Here is a 23,040-nt window from a genome sequence, read left to right on the forward strand (position 1 = left end):
GCAAGTAGGGTTGCCAACTGGAATGGTTGGATGTAGGTACTACCAGGCGTCTGTCTCGACGTGTATCAATTGGCGCGAGCCAGGTTCAATGTTCAATGGCCCCATTCCAAGGTCTTCCGCTTCCCACCTGCACGCACTGGCCGCCCACTAATGAGAGCAAAGTTCCCACCTGCCTTATCCTCATTGAACGTAAACTGCATCTTACCGCGCTGTCACCACGAAACACAACATCGAATCACCAGATCAAAAGTATGGAACACCAGTCTCCATTCTCGCTGAGGCCATGGCCTCGGGGCGACAAAAAGCCCAAGAACATTGAAGAGTTCGTGCAGCGCGTGAGCGCCGAGCGCAATGGCTTCCGCAACGTCAAGGAAGCCGACCTCGTCGAGGAAATCAAGGCTCATGCTGCGGGAGCTGCCAACCCGGACAATAGCCAAGGCAGCCCCGAAGGTGACTCGGACTCGGAAGCCGAGGCCGAGAACGACAAGAAGGAAAAAACGGCTCTCGAGGCCCGTGATGACTTCCTGCGAAACCTCGAGGCTGCCCATCAATCGGCTATGCTCAACCTGGACCTGGTCTCTCTCCTTCTCTCCAAGGAAACGCCCAACCAAGCTGGCACGACCTTATCCCCCACCCTGCGTGAGCTCGTTGGAATTGGCACTTTAGGCTCATCCAAAGTGCACCAGTCCAACATCACGCCCGCTAGAGAAGCCGATGATCTAGCTGTGGGTACAGGATGGAGGGTAATGGGCACCAACAAGATGGTTAGCTCCGTGCTGGAGGCGGCTGAGCGACTCGAGAAAGAAATCACTCTCGAAACTAAGTACTGGGCCGATGTGCTGGCTGTCAGCGAGAGTGGCTGGGCCGTCTCGTCCATAGCCGGCAAGGGTCTCGGCGTCCGTTTTGGCTTTGCCGAGGCTGCTCCGATGTACAGAGACAGCAGTATCGCACGTTTGATCCGAAGCGAGGACGGAAACGCACGACTGGATCATGGGCAAGCCGGAAAGGGCTCGCAGAGAGTGCGTGCTACCATCGAGGTCGACGGCAAGATCGCAGGCCGGTCGCGTCTCCCCGGCAGCCTCCTAGATAATAGCCGCCTGGAAGACCGCGTTCTCGAGGCCCGCAACACCATCTTTGCACAGGAGTTATGGTACGAGATCAGTCGCGAATCACGTACGCTTCTTTCGCTTGGTGTTCAGTCCGACGGCTCGGAGGTTTCCTACAATGTGAACCCAGCCACAAAGGTGATTTTATGTCTGGAGGATCTCGCGGAGCCAGAGCTTCCCGATGAAACCAACTTCTACGACCAGATGGCAGAACTCACGATCCAAGGCCTCAGCATCTTTCTCATGGCCGCACATCGTCAAAACTACAGCAAACGAGTACAGCCAAAGCACGGACGCAACAACCCACCTTACAACCTGCTACGGCCCCTGATCTCACGATACCGGTTTACTCTCGATTACGACAAGTTGATTGGATTTACAGGCAGCCTGATCGACTCTCTACACGCGGCGGGTTTCGATTCGGCAAATTTCACCAAGACACAGCCATCCCTCAGCTTGCAGCCGCCTACTCGCGTCGACACGGACCACCACGTCATGACGCAGGCAGAGATGCTTATGTTGAATACCATCAACTTCCAGCAGTTCTCCGCTGATATCACAATCACCCCGGAAGCTCGCATAGGCTTGCGTGCAAAGGCTTTCTTGTCTCTGGATGCTACGCAATTCAAGATCGCACTGCCGGGCCCACAGAACCCACTGGCCAACCTATACGCTTCCTCCGATACTTACCCGAACGTTGGTGAAGCAATACACTACGTGAGACAAGCTACGATCCGAGCCGTTGTCGACAGGCTACTCGAGTTGACTTCGGAGAAGCTGGCCAAGGAGGACATTGGCTGGAGTGATGCAATGGACGGGGTTGCGCTTGTAGATACATTAGACAGGGAGCTTACCATAGGGACCGACGGGACCCAGCTGGTTGCAAAGACCAAGAACCAGCGTCGCATATGGAGTGTTGGCACATCATCGCAAGAGAGTCTGGAGGAGTTCGTGCTCAGCTACTTCAAAAGTAATGAAGATACTCCATAGAAGAAGAACGGGGGCACTTGGTCAGGCCGTTGATCCGGGAAGTAAAGTTTAATGAGAGATAGTTTTGGAGGTTCTCAAACACTTTCCATCATCACCACCAAATATGCAAGCGAACAAGAAAACGGCTCGTGGTTATAGATCGTGAGTAACGCCATGCAGTTAGTAGAGTAGAGGACCAGAACGTGGGGGGTTGCGTCGCGTGGGTCTTTCGCCAATCCGTGATCCGTTTTCAAACGCGTGTTGGCATGGGTCACACTCCCTGTCTGTCGGGTTTTATACTGCCTTTTGAAATGTTACCTGTCGCTTCCACACTTTGTGTTCCAAATTCCCATTCCTGTTGCCTCTGCTTCGAACTCTGCCGTCACAGAACTCACCATGTCGTCCCCAGCCGAACCTGCTACCGAGGCACCAGAAGACTCGGGCAATTGCGCTCTTGATGTTGATGAGCAAGTGAAAAGCATTGCTTGGCTACCTGACAGCCTTCCTGAGAACAAACCGAAGGCATTCACTGTCTTCTTCTCAGGGAATTTCGACCCTACGAAAGCAGCTACTGTTCCTCAGTTCAAGTTCATTCCAGATGCTGATAACACCCCGAACCGTGCCGAGCCAGCTGATTCTGGACGTTGCACGTCTTCATCCAACCTTAGCACCCACCAGGCTGCCAAAGAGTCCATCGCATCCATATCTTCTGACGGCATCCAAACTGCAGTCGTTCCAAGACCCCTCTTCGGGCCATTAAGTGTGAGCAATGAGCCTCAGGGGAAGAAAGATGATAGTACTTTCGCTGTCCAGGGCAGCAAGGAAGCCACGTCGCCAGCACCCCCGGCCAACGCTGTGAAACCCATGTTCGGGCCTTTGAGTTTGAACTTAAAGCCCCAGGAGAAGGGAGACAAGTTCGCTTCTGCTTCCCTCAACAATAATAAAGCTGTCATACGAGCAAGCCAAAGGCCCGTACCAGCTTCTTTCTCTCTTGTGCCTATTGCTTCGCAAACCTCTTCGCATACCAACGGAAAGAACCACGATAGCGTCGATCCATCACTGGAGTCTGAAGAGTCCGACAGTATGGGAAATCGGAAATCAAAGAAGGGTCGCAAGACTTATGAACTTACCAATAATGCTGCTGCTTCTGCTACTGCTGCTGCTTCTTCTTCCAAGGCGCTGCCGCTGCCCAAGAGGTCGGACGTCACAGCTCATCCCAGTCACCGCCCGAAAGCGACGGCTACAGCCAATAGCCGACCTCCTAGCAGAACCATCAAGCCTGCTCCACAGACGATAGGTTCGTCGGCAGAGAGCCGAAATGCCCACCGCAGTACGTCGACATCAGACGAACTTGAGGATAGCGGTGACGAGAGTGAGACCTCCAACGACGTTTCTGATGAGGCAGACTCTTATCGCGATTATCATATGAAGCTACTTACACGACGACCCGAGGATGATGATATGATAGGCATTATGTCAGCCCCTATCTTCACCCACCCTGTGCTTGAACATGCGAGGTCTCTTAGACAGGGTTCCAAGTCGACACCATTCCCGCAGTACGCTTTCTTTGCAGGGAACTCTGAAGAAGGACACGGCACTGGCCCGACAGACCCCCGCATCTTTTACAACGTTGCCAGCCCCTCGAGCATCTTTATCTGCGGACAACAAGGCTCAGGCAAGAGCCATACGCTGTCTTGTCTTCTGGAGGGGTGCTTGGTGCCATCCAAACTTGGCCGACTCCCCCATCCCTTGACTGGAATCGTGTTCCACTACGACACCTTCGTTTCCGATGCCAGCGGAACCCCCTGTGAGGCGGCGTATCTCGCTTCGAGTGCCAATATCAAAGTTAGGGTGCTCTGTGCACCGACCAGCATCCGCACCATGAAGGTAGGTATGGCTCGGTGATCTTAGTCGTTACTGATGACACAATATGGGTTGGCTAACGAGCTTTGTGTAGAAAACGTACAGCAAGCTCCCTGGCGTATCAGTAGAGGAATTGCGGTTGAAAGAGTCGGATCTGAATACCAAAAGGATGCTCGACTTGATGCAAGTTAGCGGAGGAGGCTCAATGCCGCTCTATAGTAAGATCATGCCCTATTTCTTTGTTGCTAGCAGTCGACCTACTACATCGGTCTCATCACATCGCATACGCGTCCGATCTTCATGATATGCCTTGGACAGAGCACTTTCTCCCATCTCCTTTGTTGTCTGATAAAAGGTGCTGACATTTGATCTGCAGTGCACGTTATCCAGAGGTTACTGAGAGATATGCGACTCGAGCAACAAAAGAAGGGAACGGGCTTCAACTATTTCAGATTCCGGAACAGTCTGGCGCAGGAGGACCTTACTCAGCAGCAGTCCATACCTTTGCAGCAGCGTCTAGAAACGCTCGAGAGTTTCATGGTAAAAAGTCAAGTCAAGCCTCAGGACAAAGCAAACAAATCCATGAAGGGAACCTTTTGGACACCTTGCGAGGGCCAGCTGACCATCGTTGACCTCTCATGTCCTTGCGTCACGGCTGAGATGGCATGTTCTCTGTTCAACATCTGTCTGTCGCTCTTTCTGGAGCAGCCTTCGTCGATCGGCCGCGTCGTGGCCCTGGACGAGGCACACAAGTACATGAGCGAGTCGGCCGAGGCGCAGACGTTGACAAACTCGCTGCTCTCTACGATCCGGCTGCAGCGCCACCTCGGCGCGCGGGTTTTCATCTCCACGCAGGAGCCGACCATCTCGCCGAAGCTCCTCGACTTGTGCAGCATCACAATCGTGCATCACTTCCAGTCGCCTGACTGGCTGCGTGTGCTCAAAGGCCATCTCGCTGGTGTCTCGTCGGCCATCAAACAGCCGCAAGGGAATAATAGACCGCAGTATGCCGCCACGGACTGCGTTGATGGTAATGACGATGAGGACGGCATATCATACGACGGCGTACGCGGCATCCATATATCGCAGGACGACCCCACACACGATATGATGTCGCATATCGTCAAGCTTCGGACCGGGGACGCCCTCCTCTTTGCACCCAGCGCGATCGTCGGCCTGGAGAAGCGAAAGGCCAAGGGAACAGCAGCAGCAGCAGCAGATGGCGGTGCAGTGGTCGTCACGCCTAAGCAGCTTCATCACGAGGTTATGCGGGTTAGAGTTCGTGCTCGCATTACGGCTGATGGCGGGAAAAGTATCCTGGCTACTTGAAGCCTTCCGAGAAACCATCAGGGGAAAGGTTTTTGCGTTAGACCCTGACGCAGGGCACCCGAGCTTCATGTTTTTACTATTTCATTGATGCTGCTGGGCAGCACCATTCAGTGCCTGGGACAGGTGGCTTTTTCTTTCACTTGCCAAGGGTTGGAGAATGATCAGGCTTCTAATATTCATCGAGATAAAGCGTTATTCCTTCCGTATCCGAGGAGCCCGGTCGCAAGATCTTCTCGCATAGCATATGATTTAGTAGTGAGTGTTACTTGCTCCGTTCGTACACGAACATCCACTTGATAGACTAGAAATATGGCTTATTATATTAGTGATGCTTCGCGCACAACCAGAAATCCGTGGTCCATTGCTAACCTCTGCAGCATACAGGCTCGATTGATCTGAAACGAATGCAAGACATACAGATGGTCACGGATAGATAGTGGATATTATCTGTACCCAAGGAATGCAAGGTGCTTTCTTATAGATCTCTAGAGGCATTGGGTATAGAGATGAATGATCAAGTTGGCCCAAGTCACCCCTCTGAGGGCTTCGAGCTGGGTTATTCATACCAAGGTCAGTGAATTGCGACAAAAGCATATAAACAAACCTCGAGAGGAGGGCATCAATCAAGACTGACTAACACAGGGTCCTCTTAAGGGAGACCTGGCGCGCATAGTGGCCATGGTGTTCCCGGGGGCGGATGTCCCCGTTTTGATAGATCGCAGATCTGCAGCATGGCCCGAGAATTTATCTACCCGCACAGGACTGGCACTACATATCTAGAGGGATCCACCGGAAACAATTAAATACAGAAAACGCTAGAGGGCAAGCCGGCATGCTCTCCTTGCCATTCAGTAGCGAAGCAAGGCAATAAGGTCGGCGCTGTAAGGCCGCCTATAAGCCCCCAGCGTTACTCTTTTAGGCGTTTGGACGGGCGCAGGTAGGTACTTAGATGCTAGATGGCCCCCAAACATTTGAATGATAGGGGCCCTGTCAGTTGAGCACCTGGCGTGTTAGCCGCATGCAGCCTAGTGACGTGCGTGCCTGCGCTATTATCGGATCAAGGAATGGCTAAATATGGGGAATGCATTCACTCTGCCGCAGGGGGAGTTTAAGTGCAATGACGCGCGAGATAAAACGCGACTTTTGACCTTGTACGTAATCTCTATTGATTCAGCAGGTAGGTACAGTATGAAGGTAGGCTGGTTCTCGTATTGATAACACCTGCCATTTGTAGAGAAAGGCTTGCTATCCAGGCCGTATTGCTCTTTCCCTCACACACATTAGGTACTTACACCTAATCTTTTGGTCATTACAGTGCTACCTCCCAGCTGCCCGCATGCAGCCAGCTGTTATCCTACTGTCCTGTCACCTAGCGGTTATTCCATTGCCACCCAGTTATGACCTTGGCCAGAAAGTATAGAATTGCCAACCAGCTATCCCGTTACCAGCCAACCATCCATTACCAAGCCGCCTGTCCCATTGCCAGTCCGTTGCCGACCAAGGTTACGCAAATGCACGCATCTGGGCTTATTCTATTAGTGCTATAGGTAAATTGCAGAATTAGCATTGGGGAAAGTGCTCTAGGCAACCGCCGCCACCCTAGAAGGCTCCAACACAACCAGGTGCAGCCAAAGGTTTGGGTCAAGTCTGAAGCAAAGGAAAAGAGGCAAGGCTGTAGTTGCCCCCAGGCCTTGGCGCATGCTTGTCTCTCATCCATCCAGCTCCTCTTGCCTTGTCAACCGCCGGCACTGCTTCTGATCCCTCTCATCGTCTTCATTGTTCCTGTACAACCCGCTTCAAGGACACCAGCGTCGGCAGCGTGCAGAACTCCAGCACAGACCGGCGCGTCTGTCTCGTAAGCACTCTGCCTCGGCAAGAGACCTGGATCTTGTATTCCGTTCTATGTCTGTCCAGTCCCAGTAGGAGGAGAAAGAAGAAGCCGGGAGCCTCATGATGGCACAGCCTGGTCGCCCGCCCGTCCCGATCTGGGACGAGGCCGAACCCGCTGCACCCAGTGAAGAGGATCTGAGAGACGAGCTGCAGCTGCAGGAAATCCTCCTAGAGTCTCTGGCTGGTACGCCTGAGGATACACCGCAGCGTCGGGCGGAAATCCAGGCTGAGATTGTTCGCATTGAAAGGCAGCTTAAAAGGCTCCAGGTTGCCAGGCCAGGTAGGTAAAAAAGCCTTGCTTCTTTGAAGCCTCACCTCGTTGACACCCGCTTCCGTCTTTGCCTGGTGAATACAATAGCACCACCACACCCATACCACACAACCTCAGGCCTACAAAACACTTTGCACAATCACTTACTTTCCCTCATTCATTTCAGTTCCCAAGCCTGCTTCTTTTTGTTGCTCGTCTTCCTTCATACCCATTATAGGCGGAATACAAAGGCAGCAAGGGAACTTGGATTGATTATTCTTTCCGGCACACATCTTCCCTTCACAATCACCTCAATTCTTCGCTATAAGCCCCCAACCCTGCATTGAGGCTTGTACAAGTCACACACTCCCTTCCCTCCCTTCCCTTTCGAGCACTGAAAAAAACAACATGCTCGTTGCGTTCATATCTTCCCATCAAAACTAACTGGTTTTCCTCGCATAAAGGCTCGGTGCAACCGTCACATAGAACAAGCACCAACAACACTACCATGGCAGGGTCAAGCGGCGATGAGCCTGGTGCTCGTCGCACTTTCCCTGTACCTCTACCCAATGCCCAGAGCATTTCTGGACTGTCTTTCGAAGGTGAAAACCTGTGGGATGACGCCAGCAACACTGAATACGCCAGAAAGCGTACGTATAGCAACCACCTTGATAACGGCCTGCCTTCCATGCCAGAGTCAAAGTCACAACGAGTCGGCGATGAAGGTAACGCAGAAGGCAACGCATGGGATGATGAGTTGTTTGGGGACTTCGGCGATGGTCATGGAGAAGGAGCTGCTCGGCGATCTGAGTATGAGCAACGTGAGATTGCCTTTCGTCAGAAGCAGATCCAGGAAGAACAAGACGAGGCGCTCGCCCGGATGATTGCTGCCGAGGATGGAGCAGAAGCGCAAGAGTACTTTGCACACCAGCCTGAGCCAATCGATTCAACCAGCTCGTTGCCCCAAGCCACCCCGAACGATTTCTCTCCACGAGCAAACCGAATGCCTGGATCCTGGGAGACCAATGACAGCAATTTCGTTGATCTTACCGATGATCAGCCCCGCCACGCAAGCAGCGCTGCAAACGATTCCGGGGATCTTGCGCACCACGCTGCGATCCAGCGGCAGCGGCTTGAATCCAACTCTCCCTTTCCATCGTCACAATCTCAACGACGCCCTGGGTACCTTGCGAATGGGACTGCAAGTCCTCTTGCGAGCAGAGCTAACAACTCCATTTATCGTCCTTCGCTGGCTGAAATTGTGCAGCGCACGAACAACTACAATTATGCCAGTGGCACCAACGAACGCGGTGATCCCCTCGATGACCGTATTGTTATTCCACCTGGTTATGCCGCTGAAATGGAACCAGAATCGGACCAAGTGAAGGCACTCTTGGCAAATATCTCGACTGAGGCAGGCACGGCCAATGGTGACCAATACGAAAGCACACCCCTGGCCCTCAAGGAGCCGCTCTATAAACATCAACAGATTGCCCTAAAGTGGATGAAGGGCATGGAAGCTGATGAGCACAAGAGGGGCGGCATACTCGCAGACGATATGGGTCTTGGCAAGACTATTTCAACGCTTGCTCTCCTGGTAGATGGGCGTGTTCCAGCAAGCCAAACCTCACCAGGACGTCTGGGCACCAGTGTTGTTGTTGCGCCTGTATCGTTGCTTCGTCAGTGGGAGAATGAGATCAAAGACAAAGTCAAGCACACACATCTTCTCAAAGTTCACGACTACCACAAGAAGAAGCTGCCCTACGATGAATTGCGCAAGTTTGATGTTGTGTTGACTTCCTACGGTAAACTTGGCATGGAGCTAAAGGCTATGGATGCCTTCACAAAGGACAAGATTTCTAGAGGTGAATCGGTCGACAAAAATATCCTGGCGGAGAAGTTTCCTTTCATCTGCGCCAAAGAGTCATTCCTACGCCTCATTGTCGACGAATCGCAGATGATCAAGAACAAGAGCACCCAGATGCACCGAGCGGTCTGTCGTGTTCCAGCAAAGTACAGGTGGTGTCTCTCAGGCACGCCCATGATGAACAATGTGGATGAAATGGGTTCTTTGATTCATTTCTTGCAGATCAAGCCCTACAACGACCCACAAGAGTTCAAGCGGAAGTTCGCGGCATTGTATCCCAAGGGTCGAAGCTTCGAAGATCCACAGAAGGTTATGAAGTCCCTACAAGTGCTGCTGCGTGCTATCATGCTCCGGCGCACCAAGACGTCGACAATCGACGGAGCTCCTATCATCACGCTGCCGAGCAAGACGGAGGTGACTGATTATGTTGTCTTTACCGAGGACGAGCAGCAATACTACAATGATTTATACCACCAATCCCGAGTGGAGTTCAGCAAGTTCTTGCGGGCGGGCACCGTGGGCAAGCACTACCAATTAATGCTTGTGAAACTGCTGCGGTTGCGCCAGGCTTGTTGCCATCCATACTTGCATATTACCGACCTCGAGTTCACCAACGTTGAGATGTCGGAGCAGGAAATGGCCACCCTTGCAAAAGAGATTCACTCTGCACGGGTCGATGCTCTCAAGGAGGAAGAAACACCACTTGAGTGCCCTATTTGCATGGAGATTAGCTGGAACCCCTCGATCCTTGTTCCATGTGGCCACTACGCCTGCCACGAATGCCTGCAACTCCACACGAACAGCTCTGAGCAACAGAGAAATGAACTCGACAACGGCAAGGCCAAACCGAGATGCGTCATCTGTCGCGCCGAGTTCGACATGAAAGGAACTGTCACATATGAGGCTTTCAAGAGCATTTTCATGCCCGAGACCCGCGGCGATTCCCAGGCTCAAAGCGCCGACGGGGATGTAGCCGACGTGGAGTCGGGCTCGGACTCGGACTCGGATTCGGACTCGACTGATTCGGCCGAAGATGGAGACGACATTGACGATCGCGGTAATCTGAAAGACTTCATCGTGGATGACGACGATGACGAAGAATACCAGCCTAAGTCAAAGTCCAAGGACAAGGGAAAGGGCAAGGCCAAGAGCGAGAGCGAGAAGAAAAGGGACAAGAAGAAGGAGTACATCCAACCACATATGCTTGGCAAGTTGCGGAAGGAGGCCACTCGCAATGCACACGCGCACAAAAAGTACCTGAAGTACCTTGGAAACATCTGGCTGCCGTCAGCCAAGATTACCAAGTGCATAGAGGTCATCAGGGGCATTCAGGAATCCGGTGAGAAGACCATTGTCTTTTCGCAGTGGACCCTGCTTCTTGACCTTCTGGAAGTCCCCCTGAAGCAAGACCTCGGTCTTCGGTTCCGTCGTTATGATGGAGGCATGTCGGCCAAACAGCGTGACGAAGCAGTCCAGCAATTCAGGGAGGACCCCAACGTGAAGGTCATGGTCACTTCACTAAAGGCCGGAAACGCCGGTCTGAACTTGGTGTGCGCCAGTAGAGTAAGTGGACCTTTCAGTGTTTTTTTCGACAATTTCCTTCCCAGCCCCAACGTCTATTCCCTTCTTACCCAGTGATTATTCCTTTCCTATTTAGTGATTATTCCCTTCCTGTCCAGTGATTATTCCTTCCGCCCCTCGCACTTGTTCATTTGTTTACAAGGAATAACCACGATGAGGCCAAAGAATAGACTGGCTGAGTTGAGGGGAATAGCCACAACTCTCGAAATAAACTATACATGAATTCCCATCGAGACACTGGAATAATGTCGGACAGTACTAACGCCAATAACCATTAGGTCATCATTCTGGATCCCTTCTGGAACCCGTTCATCGAGAAACAAGCCGTTGACCGGACCTATCGAATTGGGCAGAGGAAACCGGTCGAGGTGCACCGTATTCTGATCAAGGACACGGTGGAGGACCGGATTATGGAACTGCAGGAGGAAAAACGCGACATCGTTGAAGGTGCCATGGATGAGAAGGCTGCACGAGATCTTGGTCGTCTTTCCACTCGCGACCTCGCCTACATCTTTGGCATGGGTGGACGCCATTAAGGGGAAGTTGCACACACAGGAATGTATGATAGATAGGGCAGCCACCCTTTGCGGTTGCCTTTTTTCTTCTTTCTCTCTCAGAGTCTATCCCGTAGCGAGGCGTTGAGATGGTGGTTTGCTTCAGAATGGGAGATGATTATGACAACCTGTTGATTTCCTGTTAACTGGTTATCCGATTGGCACCTGCTGTGCTATTGCTGATGGTTGTTTTGACTGCATTGATTATTCAGGTTATATTGCTCTCGGCTATTCCGTTGGTGATTACAGCACTAGTTGTTATATTGCCACCAGTTATTCCGTTGCCAGAACGGATTGCCATAGGTGATATGGAGTAATGGGATGCGCGTCTTGTGAGAAACGCCTTGTTGTTTATTCATTACAAAGAAAAAAAATAGAATAGCATGGTGTCATCCTGCCAGTCAGTACCAGTGGACGTTTTATTCCAGGTGGGCTACTACGGATGAGTATGCCAATAGCAGGCATTTAAAGCAACAAGCAACCGGTGAGATGGCCGAGTTGGTTATGGCGTCAGGTTAAGGTCACCTTAATATCTTCATCCTGGTGGAGCAATCCGCGTGGGTTCGAATCCCACTCTCATCATTTGAGAAGTACCACGCTCTTCTGTCCACAGAAGAAAGCTTCCTTTTTGCCCTCCTGTTTTACTGTGCTCCTATTGGGATCATTTTTAGTGGCTCCTTTGCTCTCTCCTCTACCAGTTGCTGAACTGCACTTTGGGAAACTGGTCATTAGTGCACAGCAATTGATGAAAGGTGGTGGGCGCAATAAGCAGCCTGTGTATCATTCCATATTCTCCTAGTCTATTTTAAATACCGCGCAGGACCAACATCCTTCGCCTAGCTGCCCACGCCCTGACTTGATCGCAGACTCCATCTACCTTCCCCCGCGACTTTCAGGGACGGGCACCAACCGGGCCGGGCTGGACCCTCTCCCACAAGCTACATACATGTACATAGTGCCAGCTCCAACCTGGGCTAAGTCTCGGACGATGGGGAGGCCTTGGGCGCCCGTGCCGCCGACGACAGCTATGAGACGCTTGTCGGTTTTCTTTCTGGTGAAAACATGTTGCTTCTATTGTTATACGGTAGTCTATAATGTTTGCGAATCGAATTGTTGGTGTCTACCTACCTACTTACAATGTTGATTATGCCTGCCAACTTTATAGTCGACAATCAGAGATAACACCCTTGGCAGACTCGCTCCATGGTCTGGGGTATCTTACCAATGCCAGAACGAGTTGCAAAATGGTATCAGAAATCAATTCAGGCTTGGTTCCATCACTGATATGTGATATTTTCAAGACGGCCTTGATTGGACTGGAAACATGCCGAGCTAAGTCGTGACTGATCCGTAATCTTTGGCAGTCGCCAAACCCTGGACGCACGTGAGCAAACCGCTGCATCGATCATCTTGATTTTGCCCAACTCACCGAGCAACTCACTCTCCGTCTATCTTCTATGAATTGATGATCTAGTCGCTAACATTGATCGCACATCACAAGTCCTCTCGGATGTTGCCGCCCCTAGGGGGTTTCCACCTTTCACAGCTTGAACTGCTTCGCGATCTCGATGCCCTCGGCCAAGGTCCCGACCCGCGCATCGATGGCGTAGCCCTCGGCCTCGAGCCGCTTGCACTCGGCCCAGAGATCCTGGAGCGGGGCCGTGAAGACCTCGATGAACTCGTCGTCTTCCAGCTGCGGTTTGGGGTCCTGGTTTTCCGGCAGGCTCATGTCAATGGTGACGTGCACCATCCGCAGGTTGGTGTTGCAGAAGCCAGGGTCTATCAAGGCGACAAAAGAAATGACGATGACCACACGTGTCAGCACATCAACACTAGCGAGTAGATAGATTGGGTTGACACAAAGAAGAGGAAGACCTACCGTTGAACATCATCGGCGTAGTCTCGGCGACCTCGGCCACGTATCCCGTCTCCTCTCTCAGCTCGCGGATGGCCGCCTGCTCCGCCGTCTCGCCCTCGTCGACCAGGCCGGCGGGGACCTCGATGGTGACCTTGTCGATGGGCGGTCTGAACTGCTTCTGGAGCACGATCTCGGGGCCTGGAACATGGGGCTCGCGAACGTCGGTCAGCCAACCGGCGTTTGCGGGGAAGAGAAGTAGAAGAAGCTGCAAGCTCCTCCTGACTGACTGACTGACTGACCCGTAGACTTCTCCAGGACGGCCACGATGCCGACTCCGTCTATGTCCCCGCCCTTGGGCCGCGTGCGCCTCTCGGCGGTCTCCCACGTCCGTGGTTGGCCGCGGGCATCCTTATAGTCGATCCTGGGAGAAGCATGTCAGCGTTGATGTAGTATGCAGGGGAGCAGCAAAATACAATGAGCTCACTTCAGCAGCTTGATCCATCTGGCATCGTTGGTGTCCTTTCGTAGGCATATGAAGTCAGCCATAGGTCCCTGAGGCTATGCGCAGTCGGAATTCGGGCGGACCCACCAGTGGCTGTGTAGAAACCACCTTCGCATCGTTCGTCGACATCGTATGCACTAAAGAACGTGTAGGGACCTTGATGACTGTGTTGATTATGGATTTCTGCGCAAAGAGGTGGGAAGGGTGATCACTTTAGAGGAGGTCCTGGTTAAGAAGCGGTGGGGCAAAGTGTGAGCAGGTGATGAGGTCAGGTAACGTTGGATCCTCTAAATCTTTGGGGCTGTGATCACTGAGTCAACACTTATCAGTCAGTATATTCTAGGCTGGATATTCGGGCAACGATTTGCCACCAGGTTCAATCCCTATTTCAATATTGAGCTGAGCCGCTTCAAGAGGTTTCATTCATGTATTGAGGTCATTAGTCGTCAGCCAAAAGCCGCCTAAATAGCTACATAAGTTCTATACAAACTCCATGCCCTAGATAGCTCCCGACACGCTATGCCATATCGTAAGATTCGTAAGGAAGAAATCCCCCATCACAGTCGTAAAGAACGCCAAATGCCCCTTTCGCACACACTACAAACAACCCAGCTTGAACAAGAAAATCTCAAGTTAGACTCACACCCCGTCCGAAGGGCCGAGTGTAGACGGAACAACCCATCTAATGACGGGATGTTGCACGTGAGTAATTGGAGCTCGAATTTGGACCATTAACCCCAACTTTCCGCCATCACCTCTGCATTTCCATAGTTCCTCAGCGGAGGTAGCCACGGACAGGCGCGCGGTCGTAGACGACTTCGTGCTCCACGATTCTCTCCCGCTCATCATCGTACTTGTCCCGGCCCATCGAGCGACGGTGTCGGTGGCGGCGCTCCCATCGGTCTCTGCTCTCACGCTCCCACTCAATCTCCTTGGCCCTTTCGCGGCGGGCTCGTCGAATCTGGTCGGAGATGTTGACAAGCTCCAGAACGTCCTCCTAGGAGAAGAAAAGAATATCAGTCTCGAACCCAGGCACGACAAGTGGGGTGGTACACAAGGCAACTTACATATCGGAGGTACTGCATCACGTAGAAGAACCACTCCGTCTCCTCATATTCGTAACCGCACTTTTCGATGGCTTCCCGCACCACCAGATCTTTGGTGATCTCGGTCCACATATCCTGCTCCTTCTTGCGAGGACGTCTCTCGCGGTCCCGGATCGAGATGCGCGTGTCATGGATGTCTTCCACAATGTCCCGGTCTCGCGACTTGTCTCTGTGCGAATCATACACCTGTACGCTCAAGCGATCTCGGTCCGAGAGCGGCTCATTGGCACTCGAACTGCTGACCACAGTACCTTCGCGCTCTGGGACGAACTTGGATCGCCTGACACCATTGTATCGCTGCCAGGTTACCTCGGCACTTCCGCCACCTACACCATCCATCTGAACTCTCTCGGTTCCGGGGGCACATCGATGATGGACCATTCCTTGGTGGCCCCGTTCCAGGCTTCGCCCATGCGGCCTCGCGAGTCAATCTTGCCGGTGATGTAGTCCGCCTCATCCGAGTAATCTGGGCGACGCTCTGGTGCGGCAGATTGCGCGCGGCGATGGCCGTGGTCAATGTCGACATGCAGACGGTTCCGGTTGCTCTGTACGAGGACCTCGTCATCGTAGTACGAGGGTCTCTTAGCAGGCTCAGGCCGAGGCCGCTCTCTTGGTCGCGACCGAGAACGGTTGCGCCTTTGAATGTCGATTTCGGTTTCACCGCCGCGTGAAGTGTAGATGTCGATATCAGTCTCGCGCTCCATAGTGCGCGAGGGTCGGGGTGCCGGTGCTGGCGGCGGTGGGCTCGGAGCCTTGATGACACCTATGTAATGTTAGAAAACCAACGCAATCTGGCTAGGGTTTTCCATTATGCTTACCGTGGTCAATATCTCGGTAGTGAGTGATCACCTCGCGCTCAATGGTTGGACCGCGAATCACTGGCGGAGCGGCCGGGGCAGGCGGGGGAGATGGCGAGGGGCTAGGCGAGGGGACTCTCTCCTTCTCACGTTGGATGATTCGAATACGCTCCCGCTCCCGCTCCGGAGTAGGAGATCTTTCCCTGCGTCGTACCATTTCGCGGTGGTCGACACGAACCATGGTACCGGGCGAGGGCGACCGCTCTCTTTCCATAAATCGTGGTCGCCTCTCCATGGCCATTGAGGGAGGGGCAGGAGACCGCTCACGTTCACGCTCTATGAATCGTTCGTGCACGTGGACTGGGCTAGGACTACGAGGCCTCCGACGGTCGACAGTCTCGATCTCCCTGGCGCGGAGCACCATGGGGCCAGCTTCAGGTCGACGGCCCTCATCACGAAGGAAGGCTGGCGTGCGGGACTCACGGTCGCTTTCGTACTCGCGAACAGGGGCTCGTGACCGCGGGGGAGAGCTGCGGCGCTCCTGACGGTCGTAGATGTCTACGTCGTCATAGTCGCGACCACCACGTGGGGGTGCTGGGTAGTAGTTGCGGTCATCGTAATCCCTGGGGCGTCCGCCACCACCGGTCCTGTAGGTGGACATGCTTCAGAGAATTAGGAAGACAAAAAAACAGGGTGATTTTGGGAGGGTTGTGGTCTGGCAGGATGCTCCCGGAGACGTGATTTCGAAGTTGTGTTCTCTTCAACAGCAGGCGGTCAGGTGGGCTGGCGGGCTGGGCTTCGACAGTTGTCCCGCGCGGCGGGGTTGTGTTTCTAGGCGAGTGCGCTAGGTGGGAAGAGCGGCAGGCAGGAAGTATAGCGTCGCGCACGAGCAAAGTCTACTCACGACTTGGAAGGGCAGGTGAAGCGGCGGAAAGCAAACAGACGACACAGCCAAGCTTGCTGGGTTGAAATGGGATATGTAAGAGGGAGAAATCAAAATCAGCCAAGGGCGCCGAAAGAGGATTGGAAAGTTCGAGGCAGCTTCCACGGATGTCAGTTGGTCAGTTTTGGGCTCGAGGAGGGGAGTGGGCTGGCAGACCAACCATGGACGGGCGTAGAGTAGAGTCTTATGGGGGAGACCAAAGAGGGACTAGGAAAACGTCGTCATCCTACATGCAAGTGCTGACCTCGCTCGTTCGCTGGGTGATGGTATAGGGCCTGCGACAAGAAAATCGAGGGGGCAGGCAGGCAGGCAGGCAGGCAGGCAGGCAGGCAGGCAAGCAGGCAAGCAGGCAGGGAGGGGACGAGGGGGACGAGGGGGGGCTGAACTTGGCCGGGCAGGACACTTGCGCCCGCACGCCCTGGAGGGCGGTTCCAAAGAGCCCACCCGTAACCAAGTTGTCGCTCGATTGGCTGCATTAGCACACCTACCTTGCTACCGAGCCGACCAAGCAAGAAGATCCAGGAAGAGGCAAGTAAATTGTGCATGCATTGCGACCTGCATACTTCAATACTTGCTTGATACCTAGGAGTCTCTTCTCGTATTTCCCTTAATAAGGCTATTATAAGACTATACATGCCATATCAAATGAGGCGGGATGCCCCCCGCTTGCCCTGGCCGACTGTTTGCCTGCCTGCTTGCCCGCCTTCAAAAAAAAAAAAAAATGCTAATGTGCGGTGGTGCGCTTGATCTCATCGTGTGGACGTTTTGGAGCAGGCTGTGCGTGCTGTTGTCGGTGGGGAGTGCCCCCAGGCCCCGTGAGAAGCCCATACGACAGAGGGTGAAATCACCTGCGTCTGGCACCTCTGATTGGGCAGGGGGGGAAGCAACTAACACACGATGGGTCGCGGGCTGCAGAACTACATTTCTTCGACTCATCTCAGCAGCTGTGATTATGACACAGCCCAGCCAGCCTGCTTCGCCGCAGAGGAGCGCAAGCGGTGAAAAGAGAGGACAAAACTACACGGGTGACAGGAGTCAGTCGAGCCAAACACCGGCTAGCCAGGCCCATCCCAGTCAGATGTGGTGGTAGTGCTGCTGCTGATACTATTCGGTCGAGGAAAAAGCCTGATATGGAATGGAAAAGCGGGGGGAACTATGCCTAACCACCCATCATACCAGACTACATGCCTACCGACCGCTCAGTTTCCGCGTCTGCGTCGGGTGCCATGTGCAAAAGGTTCGAAATTGCAAAACGTTAGCAGGTTACAAGGACTACACTACAGTCTACAGCCCAGTGCCTACCCAACCCGCTGGTCCTGCGCTGGTGCCAGCGCTAACCTTAAGACCCAACCCGGCCATTAAGAGCAAATACTATCGGGATGGTGCGCTCTCCAATATTCCTGTGCCTTAGGTATCTTCTCATTTGATAGGAGCGGCAACCTGCGGTTCGGGCACCACCACCACCATGTACCTACGTACTTACTTGTGCGCCCGTCAACATCAGCATCAATTGGGCCGGTCGCGACAAGGAAGCAACCAAGCTGCGGCTCAACCGACTGTGTGAAACTTTGACGTGCCTCATCTGTTATTGTCGTTTACTTGCTGCCGCTCGTTGACACGCATCCATCCCGCCGCGGCAGTTGTTGCGACATGACGGCCCCGGCCCTGGCCGTGGTCTTTTTTGAAGATCCGGTTTGTACCAAACTTACCCTCTTCAGACAGCCCAGAGTCTTGCCAGTAACCCCTGCAAAAAGCTTGGTTGGGTGCTGGGCGTATTACGTCACAACTCCGCGGCTACCAGAAATCCAATGCCACGGTAGCATATGCTACCTACATCTATAATCCGGCGGAGGGGGTTCTGGGATCTGGAATCTTCGGATGTCGCACTCGCGATATCTTTCAACTTTCTTGCTTATACTCGCCATCAACCGAATAGGGTCGCATCCCACTAGTTCAGTAGTATGTAGTAGAGACTCAGTTTCTCGCGCCTTCAAAAACGAGACAGACATGGTGTCTTCAAATCCCTTTGTTGGCATGATGCATCGCGCCCAATGACGACATTGATGTTTTGATCATGATTCGACCCAAACATTCAATGACTTGCGTAGGGAGGGGGGAGGGGAGGGGGTTTGTCGATCTTCTTTGACAATGAGGTTCTAGATTTTCTTGTCTCACTTTTCGTATAGTTGGCAGGACAGCAGCACACCGTCTCTTGCAGATGGGTTTTCTACCTATGATAGGACAGAAGTGGAAACGAGCTGAGATGGCCCGGCAAAAAGTCGTCGGGCCACCAAACAGCCCTCACAAGGGCACTGTCATACCCGTGCTTGCTCGGGACAAAAAGTGCATTGCCAGTGACCAGAAGGCATCGGGGATTTATCATAAAGCGCAAGAAACGCTTCAAACGTAGATAGCAAAAGTCTCGATTGATACTCATAAATCCACAATGACAGCACTGGGATGGGCAGAACTTTCTAGTGAGAAGATATCGCCTCTACGCAGATCCAGAAGCTTCTATACTCATCGATTGACCTCACATAAAACCCCCCAGAGTGTCGAACTTCTTCTTTGTGAGAACGTCCTGCCGCCAGAGTTGCCGCTTCTAGAATACCGGGCACGAAAACAATGTGCACGTATATCGAATTCGTCGTAAAATGTCGACAGTGTGGCCGGACCATCCGTACGTTCAGATCGGGTTGGGAGTTCTGCAAAACCCGGCCGCGCTGTGTCTACGAACCATCCGGCACCAAAACCGAGCTGGCCATGTGTGGAAGCTGTCAGAACCAGTACGCGGCTGATACGACGGCAGGTGGGCTAATGGATGAAGATGTCACATGTCGTTAAGCGATCGGATCCATGCCTTGCAGAATGAAAAGAGAACGAGTGCATGGGTCAGCATCTGTTCATGGAAGGAAGCGACGGAAGGGCCGGGTACAGCACGTCAGAGTTAACAAGAGTTTAGTTGTGCCATCTTATGTCCAAGCTGGCATGTTTAATTCTATCGAACACTGAAAAATGTGAACAGTACGACCGAGTATCTGTTTGAGCATATTCGTAAAGGGTGGTCTATCCGTACAAGAGTTGCGACTGAGGAGCAAGTATGAACCATCCCACCCCTTTTTCAGCCGACTGTTTCGGTCCGCATTCGACATTTTATACGTCTTCTGGGTGACATATTTCTTTCCACACTTGTCCTCGTGAAAACTCCAAACGCCGAGCATCATGTGTGTGTGTGTGTGTGTATCATGCAAATCCAGCCAGACAATTCCAGATACCCAAAGCGCAGCCATGGTGTTCTAACGCGTCTCGCGGTAGTGTCCCTAGCCCATCATCTCGTGCCTCGGGCGGCTATCCGCCATCTCGTAGTACTGCTGGTCGCTGTTCATCTCGTGAATGGGCGGGCTATCCAGCTCACCGGGCCTCTGGACCTTCTCGACGGGCTTGTTGTAAACCGCTCCCCAGTTTTGCTGCTGTTGCTGTTGCTGGCCGCCATAACCCTGTACCGGCCACGCTCCTCCACCCACATCCGACTGCTGTAGGTGCTGATACTGCTGCTGTTGAGGGTATCCATAGGCGCCCTGGGAGTAGGCGGTCGTGGGCGCCTGACCTGGCGATCCCGAATGTTGGTTGGCCGCGAGCGCCGCCGCTTCCGCCTTGTCGGCGCGCTGTTGTCGCTTCCGCATGCACCACAGCGCGGTGAAGGTGCCGCCCACGGCGAGGGCTCCCAATGCCACGCCGATGCCGATACCGGCCTTAGCCCCTGTAGAAAGGCCCGAGTCCCCTCCATCGTCGGCGGCCGGGTTTGAGGAAGAGTTGCCCGAGGGGGTGCCCACCTGCAGACTCTTGTTGTAGTTGGGCAGCACCCTGGCCGCCTGCCACTTGCGTCCGTCCCCGTTCACTTCGACCACCTGGCCGCCGCTCACGTAGTACAAGCGGAGCTCGTTGTTGCCGTAGTTGCTCGCGACCGCCAGCGGGGCCTTGGGGCTGTCCGCCTTGGGCCAGGTCTTGGCGTCCTGCCGCGCGAGCAGGGCCCAGCTGTCCTTGGCGTCGGAGACTTGGTACAGCTCGCCGTCGGTGCCGATGTAGAAGACGGACCGCATGGACTGGCTGTCGATATGGACACCCAGAGTGCTCGGCTGCCCGTCCCAGGCCGGGAGCGTGTAGTTGGGGGTGTTTTTGGTGTTCAGCTGGAAACCGGTCGCTTTGGTGGCATTGGTCGCACTGGTCGAGTTCAGGGGGCGAGGAAAGGTACCTGCCAGCGCGTAAGCTTATGCCGTCTCGTCAGACGGGCCGAAGGGTTAGAACTCACTGATATGCCACGACTTGTCGTCATTCAGCCTCGCGGCCTCCATATTCTCGTTGTTCTTTGGCGTAATGACGGTGATGTTGTTGCCTTCGGTGAAGCCTGCGGCGATCGCATTCGATTTCATTTCATCGTTTGACAGCGTTCCATATTCTGACCATCCTGATGCTCCCGGAACGTACCCTATCCAGTGGAGATGGTTGTCCGTGTCTCTATAGAACACCCGATATCCCGTGGAGGCTCCCAAGACTACTGCGGCCAGGGTTGTATTCGGAGACGGCGACTTTGCGCCTCCCGACACAGTATAGCTACCACCATGTGACCAATATCCAGTGTTCATATCACAGTGCAGGTTCGAGTTGATGATATCGTTGTTCTCGTCCATGAACCAGATTGAAGCCTAAAATCATAGTCAGACTATCTGAAAACGGGCAACACCCTGCCTCACGCTGTTTGATGAAGCACTTACCTGAGTCTGAGTATTGTCGAACCAACCAACTCCTGCCAACGGGGATCCTTTCTTGGGCTTAGGCTCGAATAGTGGCAGAGTGATGGACTTGTCCTCGGGCAGGACGGGTGTGCTGTTACTGTTGCACAAGCTGTACCGAATAAGGCCAGTGTCGTCGTCCTGCATCATCATGGTCCCGCCCATGCGGTCAGTGTACCACGCTGCTATGGCGCCGGCAGATACCTGGCTTGCCAGTAGAACCAACGGCAACACCGCGCGACTCCAGGAGCGAACGGTAGGAGCGGCCATCTTGACAACGCGTCCCTGGACAGGAGTTATGCCAGTGGGAACGAGCAGGTTGTTGTCCAGTCACGATGCACAGCTCGTGGTCGACCAGGAAGCCGGACGGGCAGCAGAAGTAGAGAAGAGCAAGTGAATCGATATAACAACAAGACTCGTGACCTAGCAAAGTGGAACACCCGCGCACAGCAAACCAGACAAGAATAGCGACAGTGAGAAAAAGAAAAGAAAAGAACGGAACCGACGAAGAGAGCGTCGATCGGTTCAGTTCGGGTGGCTCAGTTTGGCAATATGTATGCAGGCCTCATGCCATCCCATCCTTCCCGCGGGCGGACTCCCAGACTACTCTTCTCGTGCCGCAGCGGGCCCCCGAAGGCGAAGGCGATAGCGGGATCCATCTTTGGGTGAATATACGAAGAGTGCACTTCTCAAACTGGCCGGGCATCTTCAGCCCTGCTAGCAGCCAGTTTAGGCTGTCGCAGGCGGCCGTGATTGGCTCGGCTTCCGAGGGATCAGGGCTGGGGCGCCAAAAAGAAGGGCATTGTAATAAGTTATTTTAAGCCACGACAACTTGGGTAAGATTAGTCCTCCTGGCCTGCTATACCAAAGAGGAATGTCGCAGACGATCTTTGCCCTGTCCCCTGTCCAGATCTAATAGTGCTGCATCTGATTACCGCCATATTTCCAGGCCAAGGCTAGAGTCGCGTAAGGATCTGCTGTGTGCTGCTAACAGCATATCAGACCTGCCAAGCGCAGGCAGACGCATATGGAGATGAGAAGCGGAGAGATGTCAGCATCTTGTGGTCCCCGGGGGTCCTCTCTCACAGTAAGCAACGCTGGCCCTGCTCCACCCAAACAAAAGTCTCCACCGCCGTTTTGATCTGGTACTACCGGTTCCGTGTAAGTCTGTCGACCTGGTATCCTAATGTGCCGACAGGTACACAGTCATCATCTCAATCGGTCCCGAAGCTCGCGCCGCAGAAGAGCATGAAACCACTCCTTCCTCGTGCCCGATTACGTGTGCTGACCATTCCGTGCAAGTCCCGATAATCAGATGCAACCATCACGCATCCCGATCACAAAATACAGACCACGTTCACTTAACACCGTAACCTACCTAGCTCTTGCGGCAATCGCACCTTGATCTGGGTGTTCATCCGTCATTAATCGGTCCCAGGAGCAGCCTCAGGGCGGGATTGTTTTAGTGACATGAGCTAGGCGTAGCCGCCCTGTATCGTTTCATTCTAGCACCTAGGTTAGCCGCGCCAATGGCCCCAATCTGTCAAGAAAGCCCCGAAACACCACCTGCGGCGAGCATACAGCATCAAGGACCAATAAGGAGTACTTCTTCTGCGACAACTCTAATAGCCAGGA

At 53.5% G+C, this 23,040-nt stretch overlaps 6 protein-coding genes across 6 annotated transcripts; 3 read left to right on the plus strand and 3 right to left on the minus strand.

Moving 5' to 3' along the window:
- Positions 1 to 251: 251 nt before the first annotated feature.
- Positions 252 to 2,096, plus strand: PG986_003266 (uncharacterized protein; the record flags this gene model as incomplete). Its single annotated transcript, XM_066839488.1, has 1 exon — positions 252 to 2,096. One exon carries the CDS (start codon positions 252 to 254, stop codon positions 2,094 to 2,096), a length of 1,845 nt encoding a protein of 614 aa, XP_066704552.1.
- Positions 2,097 to 2,471: 375 nt separating this feature from the next.
- On the plus strand, positions 2,472 to 5,267 carry PG986_003267 (uncharacterized protein; the record flags this gene model as incomplete). The annotated part of the gene is made up of 3 exons (XM_066839489.1): positions 2,472 to 3,962; positions 4,033 to 4,156; positions 4,315 to 5,267. The coding sequence occupies 3 exons, from the start codon at positions 2,472 to 2,474 to the stop codon at positions 5,265 to 5,267; spliced, it is 2,568 nt and encodes an 855-aa protein (XP_066704553.1).
- Positions 5,268 to 7,220: 1,953 nt separating this feature from the next.
- Positions 7,221 to 11,391, plus strand: PG986_003268 (uncharacterized protein; the record flags this gene model as incomplete). The annotated part of the gene is made up of 3 exons (XM_066839490.1): positions 7,221 to 7,341; positions 7,872 to 10,837; positions 11,134 to 11,391. 3 exons carry the CDS (start codon positions 7,221 to 7,223, stop codon positions 11,389 to 11,391), a joined length of 3,345 nt encoding a protein of 1,114 aa, XP_066704554.1.
- A 1,558-nt stretch (positions 11,392 to 12,949) lies between these two features.
- On the minus strand, positions 12,950 to 13,813 carry PG986_003269 (Nudix protein; the record flags this gene model as incomplete). The annotated part of the gene is made up of 4 exons (XM_066839491.1): positions 12,950 to 13,241; positions 13,285 to 13,465; positions 13,567 to 13,688; positions 13,752 to 13,813. 4 exons carry the CDS (start codon positions 13,811 to 13,813, stop codon positions 12,950 to 12,952), a joined length of 657 nt encoding a protein of 218 aa, XP_066704555.1.
- A 731-nt stretch (positions 13,814 to 14,544) lies between these two features.
- Positions 14,545 to 16,333, minus strand: PG986_003270 (uncharacterized protein; the record flags this gene model as incomplete). Its single annotated transcript, XM_066839492.1, is given in 4 exon segments — positions 14,545 to 14,766; positions 14,837 to 15,191; positions 15,206 to 15,638; positions 15,694 to 16,333. The coding sequence occupies 4 exon segments, from the start codon at positions 16,331 to 16,333 to the stop codon at positions 14,545 to 14,547; spliced, it is 1,650 nt and encodes a 549-aa protein (XP_066704556.1).
- A 3,602-nt stretch (positions 16,334 to 19,935) lies between these two features.
- On the minus strand, positions 19,936 to 21,675 carry PG986_003271 (uncharacterized protein; the record flags this gene model as incomplete). Its single annotated transcript, XM_066839493.1, has 3 exons — positions 19,936 to 20,867; positions 20,925 to 21,318; positions 21,388 to 21,675. The coding sequence occupies 3 exons, from the start codon at positions 21,673 to 21,675 to the stop codon at positions 19,936 to 19,938; spliced, it is 1,614 nt and encodes a 537-aa protein (XP_066704557.1).
- Positions 21,676 to 23,040: the final 1,365 nt, after the last annotated feature.

The sequence above is a fragment of the Apiospora aurea genome, assembly GCF_038362705.1.
Source record: "Apiospora aurea strain CBS 24483 chromosome Unknown utg000002l_segment0_segment0, whole genome shotgun sequence".
NCBI classification, from domain to species: domain Eukaryota; kingdom Fungi; phylum Ascomycota; class Sordariomycetes; order Amphisphaeriales; family Apiosporaceae; genus Apiospora; species Apiospora aurea.